This window comes from Ammospiza caudacuta, chromosome 4, assembly GCF_027887145.1.
Source record: "Ammospiza caudacuta isolate bAmmCau1 chromosome 4, bAmmCau1.pri, whole genome shotgun sequence".
In the NCBI taxonomy this organism is placed as follows: Eukaryota; Metazoa; Chordata; class Aves; order Passeriformes; family Passerellidae; genus Ammospiza; species Ammospiza caudacuta.
Window position 1 is genome coordinate 66,842,947 of NC_080596.1, and position 20,691 is coordinate 66,863,637.

The 20,691-nt window shown below is 39.9% G+C and overlaps 1 protein-coding gene across 3 annotated transcripts in view; it reads right to left on the bottom strand.

The window, feature by feature from the left end:
* CCDC149 (coiled-coil domain containing 149) overlaps positions 1 to 9,400 on the bottom strand; it is a 54,228-nt gene extending 44,828 nt beyond the window's left edge. For all 3 annotated transcript variants that reach the window (XM_058803574.1, XM_058803572.1, XM_058803571.1), the window contains exons 1-3: positions 9,175 to 9,400; positions 886 to 1,047; positions 314 to 352 (exon numbers count right to left, since the gene is read on the bottom strand). In XM_058803574.1, the coding sequence (XP_058659557.1) occupies positions 314 to 352; positions 886 to 1,047; positions 9,175 to 9,222 (249 nt within the window). In that variant the 5' untranslated portion in view covers positions 9,223 to 9,400. The remainder of the gene's footprint in view (positions 1 to 313; positions 353 to 885; positions 1,048 to 9,174) is intronic.
* Between the last annotated feature and the right edge of the window lie 11,291 nt (positions 9,401 to 20,691).

Genomic DNA, 20,691 nt, shown 5'->3' on the forward strand with positions numbered 1-20,691 from the left:
ATGAGAAGTCCAGTCACAAATCCATTTTAGGACTCAATATGGAGGAATAAACAGAAAGGAGAACAACCTCAAGTCTCTGTACACTGACCGATTTCAGTCTCAGGTGAACACAAAAGCAATAGCCATACATTCTATAGTTCAGGTATTTCACAGTGAAATGTGTAGACAAAAGCAGAATTCCATAATTTAAAGACTGAGCTTTTCAATATTCAGAAATGCTTGCTTTTTAACCAGATCTCTGAATTAATATCTATTTTTTTACAAATATATTTTTGTAGCAGATAAATAACATCAATTGAAAATAAATTCCTACCTGTTTCCTCTTTTCAGGTGGAAGCGATGGATCCCCATCCTACAAATAAACAGATATATTTTTTTGCCAGGTTATTCCTGAAATCAGAAACTATATTAATTCTGCAAATCTAATTGTAGAACATGTATTTTAACTAAAATGTTATCAATTTTTTTTAAATACTGCTGATTAATACTAGCAATACTAACTTTAACATAAAAACATTTCTAAAGTTGAAGATTTGTTTACATTTCTAGAACAGCAGTTCATTACAAATTTGTGTCGCATTAATTTTCATACTGGTACATTAAGTTGCTGTGGAATAATAATACCACAGTCAATTTTTAAATGGAATTATCACTGAAACGAATTTCCTCAGAGCATGCACTGCGTTTCTCTGTCCTATATAACAAGCACTGCCCCATCTCTGCAGAACAAATGAGTAATAATACCATCGGGGCTGTGCAACTGCAGGACTACTGCAAACAAGTACCTAAGCATTTTTACAGCAGCCATTATGGACTTCTTTCCAATTTTTTTTTGAGGTTCACCTTTGTCCCCCAGTTATACAGTCCTCATAAAGAACAACCTACAATCAGCTCCCGATACTTCTTTTTCAGAGACTGGTGTCGCTCCCGCAGCTGGTTGGCCATCAGTTTGTACTGGTCTCTTTCTTGCTGACAGGTGTCCAGCTCTTTGGAAAGGATGAGCAATGCCTCCTTCTTACTTTCAAGTTTCCTTTTGCACACCAGGTACTGCAGAAGAGAAAAAACCCATACATGTAACAAGCCATTTCTACCCAAGCCAGTACTGAATACAAGAGGCTCAAGTTCTTCTGTGAAAAGCTGGAAGATTGCACAAGATCAAAGTCTGCCACAAGTTGTCTTGACTTATAAATGACAATCATGGGGAAGATATCCCAGATAGAAAGCTTGAAATCCATCTGTAAGGCTATATGTTCACCTGACCACTAGAAATATTTATCAATTTGAGTTTCTCATTCTTTTTCTTATATGCAATAGCATGAGGAACCTTGCAATTTGCCCAGCAGCCCTAACAAGGCTGCTAGAAGGAAGAAGCATTTGCAAAATCCCTTTTCTACATGTGTTCACAATATCCAGCCCCCAGGCAGCAACCACTCATTCCTGCTTCACTTTCCACTGCCATCCTTCTCCCCACTACCAGCAGTGTACTCAGCCTCCCAGCTGGACACTGAAATGGAGCTATGTTATAGCAGAAGGGGCTGCAGGAATGAGAACCAAAATTTGCCTTGACTATGAAACAATTACAGTGAGGTGCCCTAACACTACACGTAAAGAAACTTAATTATGTTGTGATACTACAGGCACATGTTCATTTGAGGCAAAAAAATGGGAAATAATGCAGGAATGCAAGAACACCTAAAAGGGGAGGGAAGGCAGAGATGAGTCTTCCCCTGCAGCCATCACTTCTCATGTGAAGGGGTCATGTACTAAGCAAAGCAGAATACACAAATCTTAGCTGTTCTGCATTAGTCTGATCTGCCTCATTGCCTTTCCACATTGAAAGGAAGAGTAACATGTATGTCATCCTCAATGTTACCTGTCAGAACTTTCAGGTAGCTTTTTTCACTTAACATGATGTTTGATCAACAGATTCTTATTACCCATGACTTGTCACTGCCCATGCCAAAGTGTCTATTTCCATTTCTGATGATACTGACATATGACCTGGCTCTACTTTCTGAATGTGGTCTGCAAGAGACCAAATACCATAGCAGTCATGAAAACAATTTACAGATTCATTATATCCTCTGACAAGAATACTTTGTCATTATGGGCTCTTGCACAAAGCAACAACATCAGCACTTCCATACTGTTCAAGTCAGTGCTGCTCTTCGGGACAAAAATCATTCTTTGTAGGTATTGTATGTATTCCTTGCTTGGAATTAACTTTGTTAACCTCAATTTCACATCAATGAGAAAGGAAAAAGTGAGTTTGGTATACTAGTAAAGACAACCTTTTCCAAAAATGGTAAATGCTTAGTTGCAAAAAAGTGGGAAGGAAATGAGAAAAGCAATTCCAAGAAGGATTTGAACTCTCAAAAAGGACACTTCCACCTTGGATTAATTTTATTTCTGGCAATACTGAAGTTGAAATCCTGCCATAAATTTTCTGGATTATGACGCCTTGGCATCAACAAAGGCAAGTGTACCTATGTACTTATGTCCTTACTGATACCTTACACAAATGTCAAATCCCCTGATAAAGGACTGAAAGGTATGAGAAGCTAAGCTTTAATATTGTCAGTAAGTGATTATAGTAAACTGCTTCAAACTTGATAAAGTAATGCCTTCCCTTACAGTGAAATATTTGTCAATCTCTCTTCTTTATTTCCCTTTTCATCCCGTCTAAGTAGTTCTAAAGCAAGCCTTTGCTAAATTGTTTTTAAATATTAACAATCTGATAGAGTAGTTGCAAACAAAAATGAGTAAAAGCAAACCTCACAATCACTTAAAAAAACCCCAACCCAACAGCCAAATCCCTGAACCAACTAGCCTGTCCTGTTCCTTTACCAGGAAGAATCCCATGAAGAATGAAACTGGCCCATCCAGCCAACACCTGTGTGGAGTGGAGCACCCTATACCACGCACGCAGTGTGAGTGGAAAGAAGCCAAACTGCCTTACACACCTCCAGTCCTGCAGGTGCCTGCAAGCCTTGCCTCAAGTGCTGCTGGATGAAACCGTGTCTGAGAGTCAGGAGTGAACCAGAGCATGTGGATTACACTGTAAAACCCAGTGCTCACCCAGCAGGAAATACAGACCTAGCAGCAAACACATCTTGCTTGTGCCATGAGTCACAGCCCTCTACAAAAGACACACTCTGAGCATACGAGAAGGCTTCACCTTTTACAGCAGCACTGGCAGGGGCTGGGGAATTCCCCATTACCTGTTAGCCTGAGGATAATGAATCATAAACAGATTGTGGGGACAGTAATGTTCAGGGTCTGAATGAAAAGGAATAAAGATGGCCTCCTTGTTTAAAATCTGTTTTAACTAGATGAACTACATACTGATGATGTTGGCATCTCTCCTCAATGTACTGTTTGGAATTTACAACAAAAATGACCACATAAAATATTTTTTGAAGTAATTTTTGCCTTTTACACATATGGACTTTCTCAAATAAATAGAATAAAATCAGTTATAACATAATAATTTGCTTCCATGGGCTTACGGTACAAGAAACAATAAAGCCAGAGCATTTCTGTAGAATCTGATTATTAAACAGGGCTATGTTTGCAGTTGCCATTACCATTACTGAAGGAAAACCAAATTTCACAAAGACGGACGTCAAAGAGGTTATTCAATATATTTCTTTCTGAATGTTAAAAAACAGTGTAGCAATAATGGCCATAAAATGACCTAACAGCTGTATACCAGAAATGGTTCTAGTCAGGGAAATAACTGAGTCCCATCAGCAGTTTCCCTTATATAGACAAATAAATGCCACAAAATTGATATGCTGTCAAAAAGAACACAGGAGAGTGACAAGTTGTTTTGGAGCAATGAAAGCAATAAGGCAAATTTTCTCAAAAAGTCTGAAAAAAAGTATTCAGTAGAGGCTTTTGGCATTTACTCATGCAGAGACTTCTTCCCCTGCAACTGAAGGAAAGCCCACATCTCAGGTGTTATCAGTGAGACAAACAAGTGAATTCTGTTATGCACCATACTTACTATGAAATATTCTTACTGTATTTTGTTTCTTTTTAATTATTGGTAGAAAATAATCTATGAATTTAAAAAAACAAGTTAAATGAGAACCAGCTGCTATACATTCAATCTAAAAGTTACAATGTACAACTTTTCATATCTGTCTAGTGGCTTTTATCTACCAATGTGCTGTTATCTGCAATAAAGTAAATTATAATTGCTACAAGGAAGAACATAATAATTAAAGGGATATATATGACATCCTACATTACTGCCTGAACTGCTTTACAGCCAGATGACTACTTTAGTGAAATTGAGTAAAAAGAGACTGACATTACAGCAGAGTGTAACTGCTGCAAGGTGACCCTCTACATCGAACACTTACTATTTGTCCATGGCTATTTTTAGTCACAAATCTGGGTAGATCTCATTAATGACGCTGTAGACATGGTCTAATAATCTGATGAAGCTGGGACACGGTCAAGGTTTTAGACTTTCTTTTTTTAAACCAACAAACACATTGAATTTCTATCAGACTTTTTAAAAAAATTTGTACAAATTACTGGCCTATATTTTGGTATTTAATGACAATTAATGTCATGGAAAACATCTAATTTTCTGAGAGTAGAAGCAGAGATACTATCTCCAGCCTATGCTTTGGAATCACTGTGGATCATATTCTGTCTTCTCTTGACACTTGAGGGCCTTGGGTCCTCAAGGCTACTACATTACATTGGGCCTTGAAGCCTACAATCTACCATGCTCTCTGAGAAAGTCTACTCACCACCTTTAACAAGAGATCCAACTGCTACCAAACTGCCCTAAGTTTTATCAAATTTCTCCTGACTGTAGTCTTGGAGACAATTCTGTTGTAGAAACCGAAGGGTCCCAAAATGCACTGCAATCTCACTGTTTGGGATGTTTGTTGACTGTGTTTCTGTACGTTGTTCCCCTTGACTTCAGATTAAACTGTTAGCTTATCTGAAAGAGTCAAGCACTCAGACCTAGAGAAATTACTGGCCATTTGATTGCCATTCACTTCCTGATGCGATTTATCTCTGATAAAACCTGAAATAATGCAGTGACCTTGGTTTTATCCCATCGTATCAACTCTGCTTTTCCTGCTGCCCAGCTCTAGCTTGCCTGGCTGCCTCCCAGCTGCTGAAACACAATGCAGACTGGTATCATTTCCTGATGACACAAGTGATACAAGCAGCTCCTCAGAACACCATGTCTGTCTTGATGGCAATGCTACCCCACACCATCTTCACCAGCCATTCAGGAATACCACAATTTAGCAGTTAACACTACTGTGTGATGTGGCCCAGCCCTCAGAAGTTTTGTATGCTGTGCATCAAACATTATTAATTTCTCTGTTAGTTTCACAACATCCCTGCAGGTCTCTTAGACCAACCTGAAACATGGACACATGAAAAGCAAACACTTGTTTTGTTGCCCAAAAGTCCAGCATGTAGGTCTTCACAGCACCTCCCACAGCTCTAGAGAATTTTGGAGCACAGTAAATCACAATGCAAGCTCTTTTAGTATTTTCATTTCATTTTCCAAATGTCAAAGGCATTACAATGCCAACCCAACCAAGCAGAGACCCTAGAGTATCTGCTCCACTTTGTTCTTCCCTACAGCCCCTGTGTTTGTGCACATTAAGTAAAGCTGTTAAACTAGTGGCACCAAAACCTCATAGAGATTTGGCAAATTACATTTCATGCTTTGTTTGAGAAGGAAACATCACAGAATGTTACTGAGAGAATACAAACATGAAAATCTCATGAGTTTTCCTTCCTCTTCTCTCTTGCCCACATAAAAAATTGTGGAACCAATGGGAAAGGTGTGCTCTGCCAATTACAAGCAGGCTAGGTATCTGCTCAACAGTTTGGTAAATCCAAAATTACTAGGCAAGGGAGCTCAAGAGAGAAGCATATCACCTCCTGTGCTGCTGAAGACCATGCACAGTCAATAACCAAGCAACAGCCTCTTGTGAATGAAAAATTAAACAGAAAGTACATCTCTGCAAACTAGCTGTAGGAGGCACAGTCACACATGAGTAGCTGTAAACAGCATACACTAAACATTCTAATGTGTGGGAGGTGACAATGAAAGAGAAGCATTTTGACATTGGATTTAATTCTAGTGCTGTCTGCTGCCATGGGCAGGGACACCTCCAACTAGTCCAGGTTGCTCAGAATCCCATCCAAACTGGCCTTGAACAACTCCAGGGATGGGGATGAGGAATGGAATGTACTCTTGGGATAGTAATTTGATATTTATGAAGATCTGGTTTATGGAGGACTTGGGCCACCAGCAGGAAAGTTCCTGCTACAGCTCAGTCTCTTGCATCAAACCAGCAGTTACTGATCAAGTCTTCACCCTACAACTTTACACCAGCTTTTAAATACTCTAAACGTGGGTCACTGAGTGACAAAAATGTTAGATAAAAACCAAGAGCCCAAGCAGAAAAATCATACGGTAACTCAACAGAGTAATTAATCTTTCATATATGTATATAGATATATATCTCCATACATCCATCACCAATACATGAAATAAGCTAGAGAACAGGTAAAATGTGGATTCTGGCTCCTCAAGTGAGTTCTTCTGCATCCAGTTTGTGAGATTACCAATGGAAAGAATGACTCTTTTATGCTCCTTCAGTGTTTGCTAAGTTGGCTTTGTCCCAGTATTCCTACCCACGTCATCCTATTCATTAAAGAATGCTCAAGGTACACGTGGTGCAAAGATTGTTCAGGGTACCAGGTGCACACTAGGCCTGAAATACATGTGGCTGTAAATTAAGTGGAAAAATACATAAATATGGAGGCAAAAGAACAAGCAAGAAGTAAGTGGTGAGCATAATAAAACTAGAAAAATATATGTGAAAAGGTAGAGAGCAAAAGGCACTGAAATGGAACTACAGTCAAAAGGAAAAAGAAGGGTAAATACAGAAAAAGACTAAAACAGACAAAAACTTTTCTTATTTTCTTTTCTAATGAAAAATGAAAAGGCAGCCTACAAAAATAAATGCTGTGTGTACAAGTGTTTGTGCATGAGGACCAAACACGCATCCTTACCACTTTTCTTAACACCTGTAGCACCATAGTTTTAAAAGTTACAGTTACTTTGACAAGTATTCCAATTATTCCTACCTTTCAAACCTGGAAGATTTAGCTTATGCAAATGAAAACATTTGTATGTGACCACAGGTCTGAATCCATCAGCTTCTGGTCTTTTACACCAAGATTTTTAACCCCATCTTATGTTTTAACTGTATACCACCTGCAATGGGAGAGTGTTTGTTTAGAGCTATTATGTCTTTTCTTGCCTGTGTTACCTTGTACTTTGTAAGCATTTCAAGATTTTTATGAAATACACAGGGGAAAAAAATTACCCAGCAGACACTGAAGCTAGGAAGCCTTGAGAAAATCTGTACCACTGAGGGATATGGTAAATTCAAAAACTTATCACAAGTTACTTCAGAAGTCAGAGCCACTTTCTCACAGACCTATTAGGATTTGGAGTTAATGGGTAAAACACATGGAGTGAATTACAACAACCAAAGAAAAAGGAAGGCAAAAGAAGAAAATCTTGACATCACCCAGAACAACAGGCTGTAAGCCTGCTGTGGAAACAGAGAGAAAGTAAGGAAAGGTGGAATATAAGTCACAATGCCTCTAAATTTTCCTGAAAAAAAGAAATTATATGTATGTTTAAGTATCTACAAGAATGCAGCTTAGCACAGTCATTAAACTTTACTAAAATCAAGAAGCCCCTAAATTGAAGTAGGTGTTCAATTTTACGATAGAGTTTTTAGGTTTAACTACATAAAAAGTAAAAAAGTTCCAAAGTAATTCTAAATGACATTTTAAAGCAGGAAACAGCAACATTTTCTCTGAACACACCTCATGATTTGCCTCCCATCTGAAATCACCCCCATCCCAAATAAAACTCCATTGGATAAGTGAGATGTCAGATTCAACACTGCACAACCAGAATACTACTAAAAGTGCACTTTTCACTTTCTCCTGGATCATTTTGTGTTCTTAGAAGTCCTGTATTCACAGACAGTCTCCATTTCTGGATGTACTGTGCTAGCACAGATCTGGGTCCATACAAACTCCCACTGAAAAGCACCAAGAGCAGTGACAGGTTCAACACCCTAAACTCAAATATTTATCTTTTTGACAGGTCAGGGCTTTAGGCCTTACACTCAGTTAGCATAATGGAGGCAAAGCCCTCCTGAAAACAAGGGAATTCACCTGTGTGCATCATACTGTAGGACGGTAGACTCAGTCAGGTTTACTCAGGCCAATGCCATTTGCACAGAAGTTTAATCTGCTAGCTGTAAGTACAAAATTACTGGTTTTGCAGTAATGCAATGTAAAAATCAGCATGCCAGCCTGCTTCATGAGTTTGGCAAATAAACAGATTTGTCTTCAATAATACTCCTTTAAGTTATACTGACCTCAAGTTGCTTTGAGTTTGCTAACTTACCCTATGTGAAAATATGTACCTAAAAAAGCTCTGGATGTTTTAATGGGGATGCTGGGGATGCGGTGGACAATAAAGTTTCTATTCGTGTAACTGGAAAATCCTCCACCTGTTGAGGCTATTGGACAGGTGCTATTACATTCTTTTCTCCCAGAGTATAAATGTCACCATGGGTCTCACAACCCCTTCATATGTGATTGAAGTGAAGTAAGCACACAAGGCACAGGGGCAGCCCGGTCACCGAGGCCGGTGCCGCAGCTGGGCTGGGCTGCGCCGCTCCTCCGGGCCCGAGGCCTCGGCCGCCCCCGCAGCTCAGGGAATCCTCGACGCTTCCAAACCAGCCACAGCCGCAGCAGCAGCGCCCTGAAGCCGCTCTCCGCAGCCCCAGCACGTTAACACACGGAGCGGCTCACAGGCCCTTCCTGCAGCGCTCCGCAGCAGCGCCGGGCCGCGGCGGCAGCCCGAGCAGGGCAGGGCCGGCGCCAGACGTGGCCACAGGGCGCAGCCGTGCCCGGCACAGCTCGGCGTCCCCCGCCCGCTGCCGCAGCCGCCCAAGGGCCGGGTCCCCTGCCGGCGGCTGTGCCCCTGGCCCCGGCACTTCCTCGAGGCGCGGGGAGCAGCCGGGCCCGCCCGCCGCTCCTCCTCGCTGCCCGGCGCCCCGGCCCGCGGCCCCCCCGCCGCCTCACCTCGCTCAGCAGCCCCTGCCAGTCGCTCTCGCTGCGGTGGGAGCCCATGGCTCCGGCGGGCCGCGGCGCCGGTGAGCGGCTCCTCCCGGCCCGGCCTTCGCCGAGCAAGCCGCGGGAGAGGCGGGGACTGCGGCCACCTCTGCCGGCCCGCCCTGCCCCCCGAGCGCCGCCGGGACCGCACGGCCGAGCTGCCGGCGGCGCCGGGCCGCGGGGCAGAGCGGCGGGGCCCGAGCGGCACCTGCCGAGGGCTCTGCGGGAGCGTCTGGGGTGCTGTCCCACAGAAGGGTCCTCCTCTCCTTACGTGCGCCTCTTGCATGACAGCTCGGCACTGCTGCCATCCCAGGCCCTGGACAGCCAGCCTTCTGTGAGAACTGGTCCGTGAGGGAAGCGGCAGCAGGGAGGTTTTAGTATTATATATGTGTGTAACAGAATTATGTAAGCACCTGTGTTGGGTGTGTATTGTAAACCACAGCGGGAGGACAAGGGAACCTCTTTTTCAAAACATGATAGTAGAACACTGCCCACTTTGGGCACAGATCTCCGCTGTTGCTCAGTTTACTGAGGTGTAAATAACCTCATGACCCAGGACTTGATCTGGCTCCTTTATTTCCCGGTTACCACAGACGCTCCTCCATCACCGGAACCCAAGCACGGCGCGCACACAGCGCTGCTGGGAGATGCAAAGCTGTGTTTCGTGTCAGGTACAAACAGGCGATGTGTGTATTTGTGAATGCGAAATGTGTGGACCCCGACAATGGGAGAGCTGTGAATTCTAATAATAACTGAGGAAAATAAAGCATGGAAAAAGGCCTTTGAACCTATCGTTTGTTTGCAATTAACCCTAGTTGATTTAGGAGCATTGGAATTAAGGTGTTAAAGATGTTGCTTTTTGCTTGCATTTAATCCATAAAAAGCTCTGCACTAATAACCTTTTGAAGTATAATTTTAGAATATTACTTGTATCCTTGAAACTATAGCTTTGGAATATATATAAAGGAAATGTGCTTATCTCACACCTTATTGAAGCAGAGAAAAACAGCTTGAGAAAGGAAGATGAACATCACCTTAAGGATTTATGATTTCGACCAAAGGGAAGCTGGACATCACTGTTATGAGATTTATAGTCTCTGAGATTTATAGTCTCTGCAATTAAAAGGTGGACACACATCTGGGGAGCTGGACCCCACCAGATGGGATTCGTCTTCCTTCTTTCAGAAACTGGACCGTCACCATCTGGGGATACTCCTTTGAGATACATCCTGAGAAATTAAAATCACAATAGTGTATAGAATTGTGATGTAATAATTTGGAATAAAAATTGCTGATGAGTAAAAGATTGGAAATAGAAACTGCTGGAAAAAACTGATGGGTACCCCTATAAATACCTGTAACCATGAATTATCGGTGTGCAGTTGGAGGGAAAACTTCCCCCACTGTACCCAGTGCTGTATTGCTCGTACTTTACCATATTAAATAATAAATTGATTGCTGCTTGAATATGGGCCTAGTCAAGCTTCTTATTTATAACACTGCTCACCCTTTCTGATGCCTCTGCTCCAGCCGTGCCCTCCGCAGCTCCCACGGGTACAACATCCCCACAGACCACATCAGGTGCAATCATTATCGTGCTCCTAACACAGCAAGTATCCCCAGGACTTACATTTTCCAGGCAGAGTCCAAGTGTAATCACATGGAGAATTCGAGCAGTTTAACCCACAAATACTCTTTGTTTTAAATAACACCACAAACAGCACAAGACAACATGATAAAATATGGATGCCTTGTTCCTTACCACAATTTACCCATTGTTAAGATTTGTTTGTGGTTTGGTGTCTAGGCATAATGTCCTTCTGTTCTCTAAAATGGCTTGGAGAGACCCATTTGACAACTTCTCATCCCTTTAAGCATGTGATGCCTCAGCCTTGCCACTGAGAACATTTCTGTTCCAGGTGCTTAATTAATGGCTTATATAGAAAGAAACATAGGCCATATTGAAATCCAAAAGGAAATATCTTTGAATGGAAGACTATAAATTTTAATAAATGCCTGTGGTTATCTGTTGTCATTATATTGCAAGGGTTCCACATTCCTAGTTTCATACCTCCTTGATGTTTCGCACAGGCAGCTCCTCCAGGCGCTGACTCTTCCTTGTCCTCACAGCAGCCATTGACTCCAGTTCCCCTCAGCCAACCAACCTACTCTTTTATAACACTCTGCTAATTGGCTACAGCTGTGGCCTGATAAAGTCAGGCCTGCTCCTAAGCCTTAATAATTGGCTCAGCTGCAACTCTTTAGGGAGTAAGATTACTTTCTATACTACCTTTATTTACTTATGTGCTATCCACCTACAGTTATCTCCATATTAAAAAGGAAAAAAAAGTCCAGGAGAGCAGCTTGCTTTAATATGGAACATTTGCAAAGTCCATACATGTCACCTGCAAATTATTAGCATAGATATTTTTTCCAAATTATGAACCATTTTCTCCTATATTAGCTGTTCCTCATCTGTAGGCATTTTATAACTTTAATGCTGTAGAGGGTACATTGGTCTTTGCTATTTGTCCATATTTTTCTGTGGTTTATATTGTCACGTGTGTGATATATTCCAATCCTGCATCTCCTTGCAGACTTCTCAGCAAACTGTTTCTGAAAACAGCCCCTTATTTGCACAGGCAAATAGAAAATAATGAAAATCAAATTAATGAGAACTATAATTTAAACCACTGCTTAAAAGAATTGTTAATTAATTATATTAGAAACTCAAACATTTTCTTAGTGTTGTTAATAGTTAGTTATACAACTGCTAGTGAAGATGGACGAAATAGAATCTTTTTCCCAGTTCTGCTTCTCATTTACAGAATTTCTCTCCTTTGTTTTCTTGGTTGTGTAGCATGGTGGATTCAGAATACTCTTGCAGAGAGAGCACTGCTTTAAGAAAGATAACCCCTTCAAAAGCCCTCATTTTTGAGGGATGTCACTCATTTTAATCCCAAATATGCTCACACTCCTCACAAACACAAGGTTTTAATTTTTATTGATGACAAATATTCAAATGAGAAGTAAATATTCAAGAAAGGTTATTAAAACAAAAGGAACTCTCAATGTTTTCAGCTCTTATGATTTTATCAAAAGGCTGATGAGAGCTGGTGTTTTTCAGAAAGCCCAAACTCTTGTATGAGAATAACCACTTTCTTTTGAAGTAAAAGTAAGATTCAAGGGAATAAATTAAAAATGAGCTGAAATGTGCCTTGAGGACATTTGATAGGATCAGAAAGAAAATAAAAGGACCCAAATATGTATTTTTTTAGTAGTCCCTTTCAGTTCTTGATATCAAAACTTTTGTCAGTTTCTTTTACTTTTCTTTCCTCTCTGCCTTACTTACCCGTGGTTAGTGCAAAACCCCAGCGTAGGTCCCAGTTGGAAGCAGGCTATTTCTGCAGCCTCTAGGCAGGAACAGATTGAGCTAGGGGTCCTGTCGTAACTCAGGCAACCAAGTTAGGAAGATGACAGAAGAGAAATACTATCACCCTAGTTTATAACTAGGAAACTGAAGAGAGTAGCGATTGCTTTGCCCAAGAAAACTGAAGTTTCAAACAAAACCAGTAAGCAAAATTGCAGGGTACTAATTTGCTGTTTTAATTGCAAAACTAACAGGGTGTCTTGTTTCTTTTCCTGCCTGCTGCAGTAACTGCTTTTGCACCATTGCCTTGCTGGTATTAGAAGAACACAGTGAATGCCTGAAACAAAAAATCATCTCTCAACCTTCCTCTTCAGCTACCATCCCGTTGTCTTAGTCTCTAGATCTGTTATCTTCTCTGCTTTCTTCCTCTATACATTCACAAGATAAACTTATCTGCTTCTAGTGTTTCATCTTCCTTCTCTGCAATTCTGCTTTGTGATCAATCTTTCCCTTAGTATCTTGATTTCATCTGTCTTTTCACCAGATTACCCTCCACTTCTCTAAGCATTTTCTACATTTCATTAAGAAAGCTCCAAACTTTCTGAAAAAAACTTTTTTTTGGCCTGGACAAATTACACATTCAGAATCAGATGTAAGCTACTGTGTTGCATTGATGCAAGTACTCAGGTAAACACATGTAAGAGATTTAAACAACAGTTTTCATTTGTAGGAGATTTAATCAACATTCCTAAAACACAGCTTTCAGAAATCAGCATCTTTGTTATAAATTAAGAAAGAAAATAGCCTGGGTTTGTATCCATGGGTGAGCAAATGAAGGGATTGCTTCAAATTTTGCAGCCTCTTTTTGTCAACATTTGTCTGCTGTACTAACTCCATCATTATATCTATGTCCACTGTAAGGAAATACATGAGTAAAAACCCAGTGTAAATCCTTAAGATCTGGACAGGCTACATAATTGAAATGTAATGAAAACATGTAGTGCTTGTCTCCTGAAGGATGATTCAATCTGACTCTCCATGGATGTTTCAGGGTTCCATTTAATCAGGGTTTAAATACCTCTGAATGAGAATATAACCTATCAAAGATCAAACATTCATTTTAGTACTCTTGCTAATTTATACTGGCATTATTCTTTTTCATGTTCTTGCTAATCTGATTATAACCACATGTTAAAAAGTTCATGCACACATTTTAGAGGAAGCATACTGTGTTTGCTTAGCTTTTGTCCATTCCCATATTTGTTCTCTTTCCTTTACTTTTGCCTTTCCTTTTTTTAGAGGCTGCTTTTTGTCCATTTATATTCCAGCTGCACCTTCTCAATTTTCTCAGGTTCATTGCTGGTTTCACTATCCTGTATCAGCTCTTCTACTTCACCATGCATGATCTGTCAGCAGGACAATATGATCTGCAGATCAGAAGCAGTTTAGCAGTTATTAATTTGTGTTGAATCCTTTTGTGGCCAGTCAAGTCCGTGAAGGACACATCTTAGGCAAACAACAAAGATCACTAAAATGATGGTGTTTCTCTTTTCCTTTTCAGTGGTTTCAGGCCTTCAATATATTGCTTTCCTTTGTGAATTAAATGCTTCCTGTAGCATTAAAATTGGAGGCAGTCTTTGTTATTTTTTGCTTATTTTAAGCTGTCTTATGACTGTTGGTGCAACTGAATACAGGGATTCAGAGTAGAGTATCTCTCTTCTAGAGAGAGAGAGAGTGGAGAAAAGAGAATTTTGGGGAAGAGACAGGAACAGACAATGATCTGCACAAACCAACTCTAGGATGAAACTTGGTGTTGAGGTCTGGCCAAAGAAGTGGGGAAAACCAAGGCAAAGCAGCAGGTAAGAGCAGGGAGTGCAGGTAGTGGGCAGGATGCTCATGGAAAGAATTGAGGGGAAGTCGTAAGGGTGGGGCAGAGGAGAGACTGCAAATTTGGAAACAAAATTCCTTTGGAAATGAACAAACACAAGAGAACTGTCCTAACTTTTAGATTTTCTGAATGACTGAAAATCTAAAGTCAAGAGTGTTCTGTTGTAGAGATTTTCTAGTAGTAATATTTTATATGTAAGTGCTTTGAATAACTTTGTTTTAAAGCCCGATTTCTCCAAAGCCTGATGACATTGCAGTGTCTAGCTCTTAGGCACACTTCTGTCTAGAGAAGCCTTTGGCCTTCAAATACCAAAGTCTTCATTGGAAAATAGCTGATTAGGTTCTTCCTAGCTTACCTAGAGTGGAAATGCTCAAAAAAATGGGTTGGATGGTGGGCACAGGTGTTAAAGCAGGTAACCAGCCCCTAAAAATTGCTAGCAAACACTCATTACATGGAACTGTTCAGTTCAAACACTCTCTTTTTGTGGACATACTTAGCCTGACACCAAGTCTTCAGTGGAGTCCCCCAGGAGCACCAGGCTGTGGATGAGGCTCTGCTCTGGGTGGCATCAAACCCAACTTGGACAAGAAGGCTCTAAGTTCTCTAAAAACATCTATAGAATTAAATAGGTTTGATCCAGGCTGTATTGGAAAAGTTTGGCACTGTAGTCTGTCCTAGTTATAGCAAATAACCAATTCAGTGTTTAATAACAAGTTATGTTCACCAGCAGAATTTGTGGCTCTTGCCATACCATAAGAATAAGGAAAACTCAGTAGGAACTAAAAGATAGTGGTAAAGAAAACAAGTACAACATCTCAGAGCCTGTTTTAAGGCTTGTCATTACAGTTGACTAGAGTTAGTGTAAATGAATTCTGTTTTCCCAGAGGCATCAAATTCCTCCTGTCAAGACAGTCTCTCAAGAGAGACTTGAAAGTCTCTCACTGCCCTCCTGCATTATTATTATTTTCCTTAAAATTTTCTTGCTATTGAAGTAATAAAAATTGTGTATAAGATCAGAGAAGATATTTTGTCAAGTGACTCAGACAGGCACAACTGATGGATGCTGAGCAAACATGTACTGCATTTTATTTTCCTCTCAATGCACTAGAAAAACATAAAAAATAGTTCATTTTACTAAAAAAACAGGTGGTAAATTCACGCTACTTTCTACTACTACGAAATTGGAGAGTGACCCAGTACTGCCATCAAATCTGACATATGATTTTTCAGACCTCTAGGTTCAATTTTCAACTGGTGGGGTATAGCAAATCCCTGAAAGCTGTCAGACCATTGTAGTGATGTTTATTGCTGTGATCATGCCAGACTCTTCAGCACAAGGACCGCCACTTTACATATGTGGTCAATACTCAGCAGACTGTAAGCAAAGAACAAGATGGGACACAAAGTACAGCCAGCTTGATCCTGTCCTTTCTAGTCAATTTAGAGAGAATAAAGAAAGAAAGCCCACTGGCAAAGAGCAAAAAATGGAATTAAAACAGAACTTACTAAGAATATCATAGCAAAATCATTTTTCATTTGAAAGTGTCTGTCTGGAAAAAAACCCAAAATTTCTCAGCTATGGTGTGAAATTTTTCTGGGTTTCTGAGGAAATCTCCCATCAAACCCTGACTGGATGTTTTTGAGTGGTAATGGCACTGAGCTAAGTTCACCTGGTTTATGTTCAAATTACACAGACTTTTGGGACTTCGGCCTCAGCCTTTTTTTAGTGAAGTTTGGTGAGCATGGTGAGCATTTTCTTGCCTCCCTAGAAACTCATCTAGTTAGTAAAAGCAGTTGAATCAAGAAGCTGAAGCCTTATTTCTCATCCCAGAAAAGACTGTAGTAGAAAGGATATAACTTTCTTCTCTTCACATAAATACTTAGTTATAAAAGTACAACAGATTTAACAAGTAATTAAGGGGTCTGTTTATATACTCCCATTTTGAAACAAATAGAAAGAAAGAGAACCTTCTAATTACCACAAGAACCATTGGAGTAGGTGCTGTTCTAAAGTGACTGCTTCTTTTCTTTGCCCCTGCTGCTCTCTCATATGGAGAGAAGAGAGTATTTTCTGCATATTTTCCTTTGTGAATTCTAATTGTTCAATGTCAGATAAGTGCTCTTATACCTAGCACTACCCATGGCTTAGGAGCATTTTGCAAGTATATGCTTCCCCTTTAACTGCTCTGGACAAGATCTAGAGATATAAAAGTTGTAGCATGACTCCAGAATTTCACTTGACTTATCCATTTAACTGATTAGATTATGAGCTTACTAAGTTATCATTCCAGTGAAAATAGATCTATGAATTTAATTTGTTTATTACTGCTTCATCTACCTTTGAATTTCATACCTTTTTGTTGACATCTTATTGCAAAAGTCCTGTATCTTCTTGGTGATGTCTCATGGGCAGCTCCTCACAGACACTGACTCCTTCTTCACAGTACAGCCAACAAACTCCAACCCTCTTCTCACCCAGCTAACCCACTCTTTTGTAGCACTCATGGGACACAGCTGTGGCCTATTAAGGACAGGCCTGTTCCTAATCTTTGGTGATTAGTGCAGCTGCAACTCCTCGGGTGTGAGACTACCTTCTGCACTATCTTTATTTTCTTGCATTCTATCCCTCCACACCTTTTTTTTCCTTTTTGTTCTTGGTTTGTTGCTTTTTATTTTAACTTTCACTGAGAATGTTTTTTTTTTCTTCATGCTTATTGGTAACTGAATCAATTTAAAATATAATCTCCTACTCCTAGTGAGAGGTGATGTGTGGATGCTATGTTTACTTATTCACTCTGACAAATCGTGGAGGCATCAAACAGTTGGTACCAAGAGGAACTCCATAAAACTAAATAAGGTAGTGGCTGAGGGCTCTGACTTGTATTCAGCAGTGGGCAGAATTCACAAGCTGAAATGTCTCTCCCTGGCCCTTGCCTTGTTCTCCAGAGGCAACTTGTAGAGACAAATAAAAATTATGAAACACCTTCTGAATCACAATTTAAGCCAAACATACTGAAATGAATGATAAAACGGGATTTCAATCAATTTGTACATGTCATGCATATCTCTGGTACTTTCTTTAGCCAACTGGTTTACATCTACTATCTTTTAAAAGTGAGATTCCTGAAACCTGCCAGCAGAGCACAAGAAGTTGTTTTGTGGGTGTGTACTAGTAATTTGGTGTGGTATCCAAAAATAAGGAGACAAAGACACTGAGATCTCAGCTGAATAGGTCAAACTCTACATGCTTTTGCCAAAAATATTTCCTGCATGAAGAGTTTTCTGCGTGAAGTTTTGGCACAGACGTCAAGGTTTAAATAAATATTCACATTAAGTAGATGTATCTTTGTTTTTAGAAATACATTTGAAGGGTGGAATAAATAAAATTAATTAACGCTTTCATTGTTGGAGGTGTGGTCCAAAAGCATCAAACTGTTCAAGCAACTTCAAGGCTAGAAGCTAAGTTCCGTGGTGGAACTTTAAATGCTACGAGGTGCCTAATTCCCCTCAAAACTTTAAGATGTATAGCCTTTCTCCTTTAAAAGAAGCAATAACATAGCATCTAACAGAGTGTATTGAGTTATATGGTCCCTCATTTCACGTTTGAGCCAATCTGTGTACACAGACAGTGAGTCTTTATTGGAATATTGCTATTTTAGGACCCTCCTTTAAGCTTGCTGTTCTCAGTCATATTTGTACTTAATTCTAGGCTGTTCCTCAGTCTATTCATAAAACAAGGAGAAAAAAATCCACTCAGTAAGAAGAAATCAAAGACTGTTGTAAAGGTACTTGCCTGGACATTTTGCTTATGGAGAGTGACCTCTGTGCTTTCAATTCTGCATTGTGCATGGGTTTCACTAACAGCACAATGTAATTTTTTTCAGCTTTAGTGGTTGGGTAGATTCTGACATACCAGGAAAATGTATCTGTTTCAATTTGGTATTTAACAAGGTGCACAGATGGTGTTAAAAAGCAGGTAGAAGTGGTTAATCACCTGTGAATTTTAGGCATTTTTCTGCTGTCCATAGAGGACTTGAGAAGTGCATTTACTGCATGGGTTTCTCCACCATGATTTGCATTTTCACGGTTGTTTTCAATCAATCAGCCCAGAGTGGTTTGCAAGTCTCCTCATTCCAAGGCAGTGCAGACCTGCCCATGCCCACATTCGTAGCACAACAAATGATTTGGGACCTGAATCGTGTGGTACCCGGCATTCGTGTTCAGGCAAATCCAGACCTCATCACACCCTGAATTGTTTCATTTTACTGACACCATCTGTTTCTTGAGCCTCAACCAATTTGTATTCCATTTCAAAAGTTGTCCCCTATGCTCTGCCTTCTGACCTTGTAAATTGATCTCCTGTACAGTCTGTAACAAATACTTTCCTGAAATCTGGATGAATTATGTCAATGATTTCATCTTTATCAATTCAGCAGTGCTTTGAAATGACCCTAATACATTTGTTATACATGATCCTCTTTTAGCAGAACCAGGCAGCTTTCCCTTTATTAAATCACATTCCTAAATGAATTGTAATCTGCCTTATAAATGTTTCCATTATCTTGCTCACTACTACAGTCAGTCTTACAAGTCTGTATTTCATTGGGTCTTCCCAGTGTCTCTTTTGACAGCTACTGAAGACACTAAACAATGAAATGCCTTTCAGGTAAATATTAAGTGCTCCTTAAAAGAAGAAGAAAAAAATTAAAACCTAGTAAGATGTACTCCTGGTGTTCAATAGTAGTTTTAGAGATTCACTTAAATGAATGGAGAATAAAGGAGGATTTCTTAATTGCTGGCAGTTAGTGGCAGTGATGGATCATGGCATAGACATTCTCAGTATGGCCAAACAATTTCAGTGTATAGAATTTTATATAGCTACAGCTAAAATACAATGAACTGATTCAGAAGGTTCAGGATAAACTATAACAATAAGTTAAACCCTTAAATCGATTTGGTATTTTAAAAAGATAGGGAGCAGGAGATGTCATCTTCTTTCACAGATCTAACTTTAACTGGAACTGTAAATCCAGCAGAGTATTGGTGGATAAGAGTATATAATGTGTGATTTAAGACCCATCCTGGAAATCAGTGAGGATTTGAGTACACCAACTCTAAAACATTATCAGAGCATTATAAGGGTCCATCCAGAAAGTTAGGAAGATTTTTTTTTTAAATAACGATAAATTTCATGTCTTAAAGAGGCTATTTTGAAGAGTGTCAGGCAAGATGAGGAAAGAAAATGACTGTGAAAGAAGAAGCAGAGTAGCAGAGGCATAGATAACCACTCATCCTACTATCCTCTCAAGATACGAGCTGAGGATGATTTCTATCAATGACTTCCAAATATAACATTATTCAGCTCTCATTATGTTGTCAATCTAATTTGAATGTAAGTTATTCAGAGCACATGGCTGTTTTGCCTTTGTGTTTGTCTGTAAAGCGCTGCTCCCCCAAGCCAGGAAAAAAGAGAATTCTCGGATTAGAGGAGATAACGTCCTCATTGAAAGTCCTGTGTACAAATGCTTGTTTTCTAGTCACCTTTTTGAAACCTACCCCTGCTACACTACACTGAAAAATTCTTCTTCAAAGTAAGAAGAATTGCAGCTTATTTTTTACTAACCCTGGAACAGCCTCTCTGCTTTATGAGCAGTGGGAGAAACTCCTGCCAATTTACATTAGATTCGAGGGAAAAAACCACCTGAATCCCAAGGTTTGGCTTTGGTGATGACCTGAAGTTCACAGAACTCTCAATATTGAACAACCTTCATGACTGAGATGAAATCCTGAATTCTCACTGAAGTGAAATAGAATTTTTTGGTTGACCTTAGAAAAGCCAAGGCTTCAATTCTTCTTTTTGAGACAGGAATTATTAAAGTTTTTGCATTCTGTGGCATGGTTACATACTATTGAGTGCTATAGAGATAGCCCACAAGTAATACAGAAAATATTATCCCTAGATCTGCAAGATCTAAGAGAAAAGCCAAAAAAAAAAAAAAAAAAGAAAGCTTGTTATGTAAGTGGCAAGTACACCTTCTTTATCTTAACTCTAATTATCTTAACTCTAGAGCAATTAAAATCTGAGAACATGCTCTTTACTAGCCTACTGAGTAATTTTCTAGATTTCAGCTTCCCTTTCCCATCCTCTCCCTCTTTACAATGTGTCTACTTTAAATCTCTGTGGTTTTTGTTGCACTGTACTTTTGTCCCTCTCTTTGTATTTATTTAT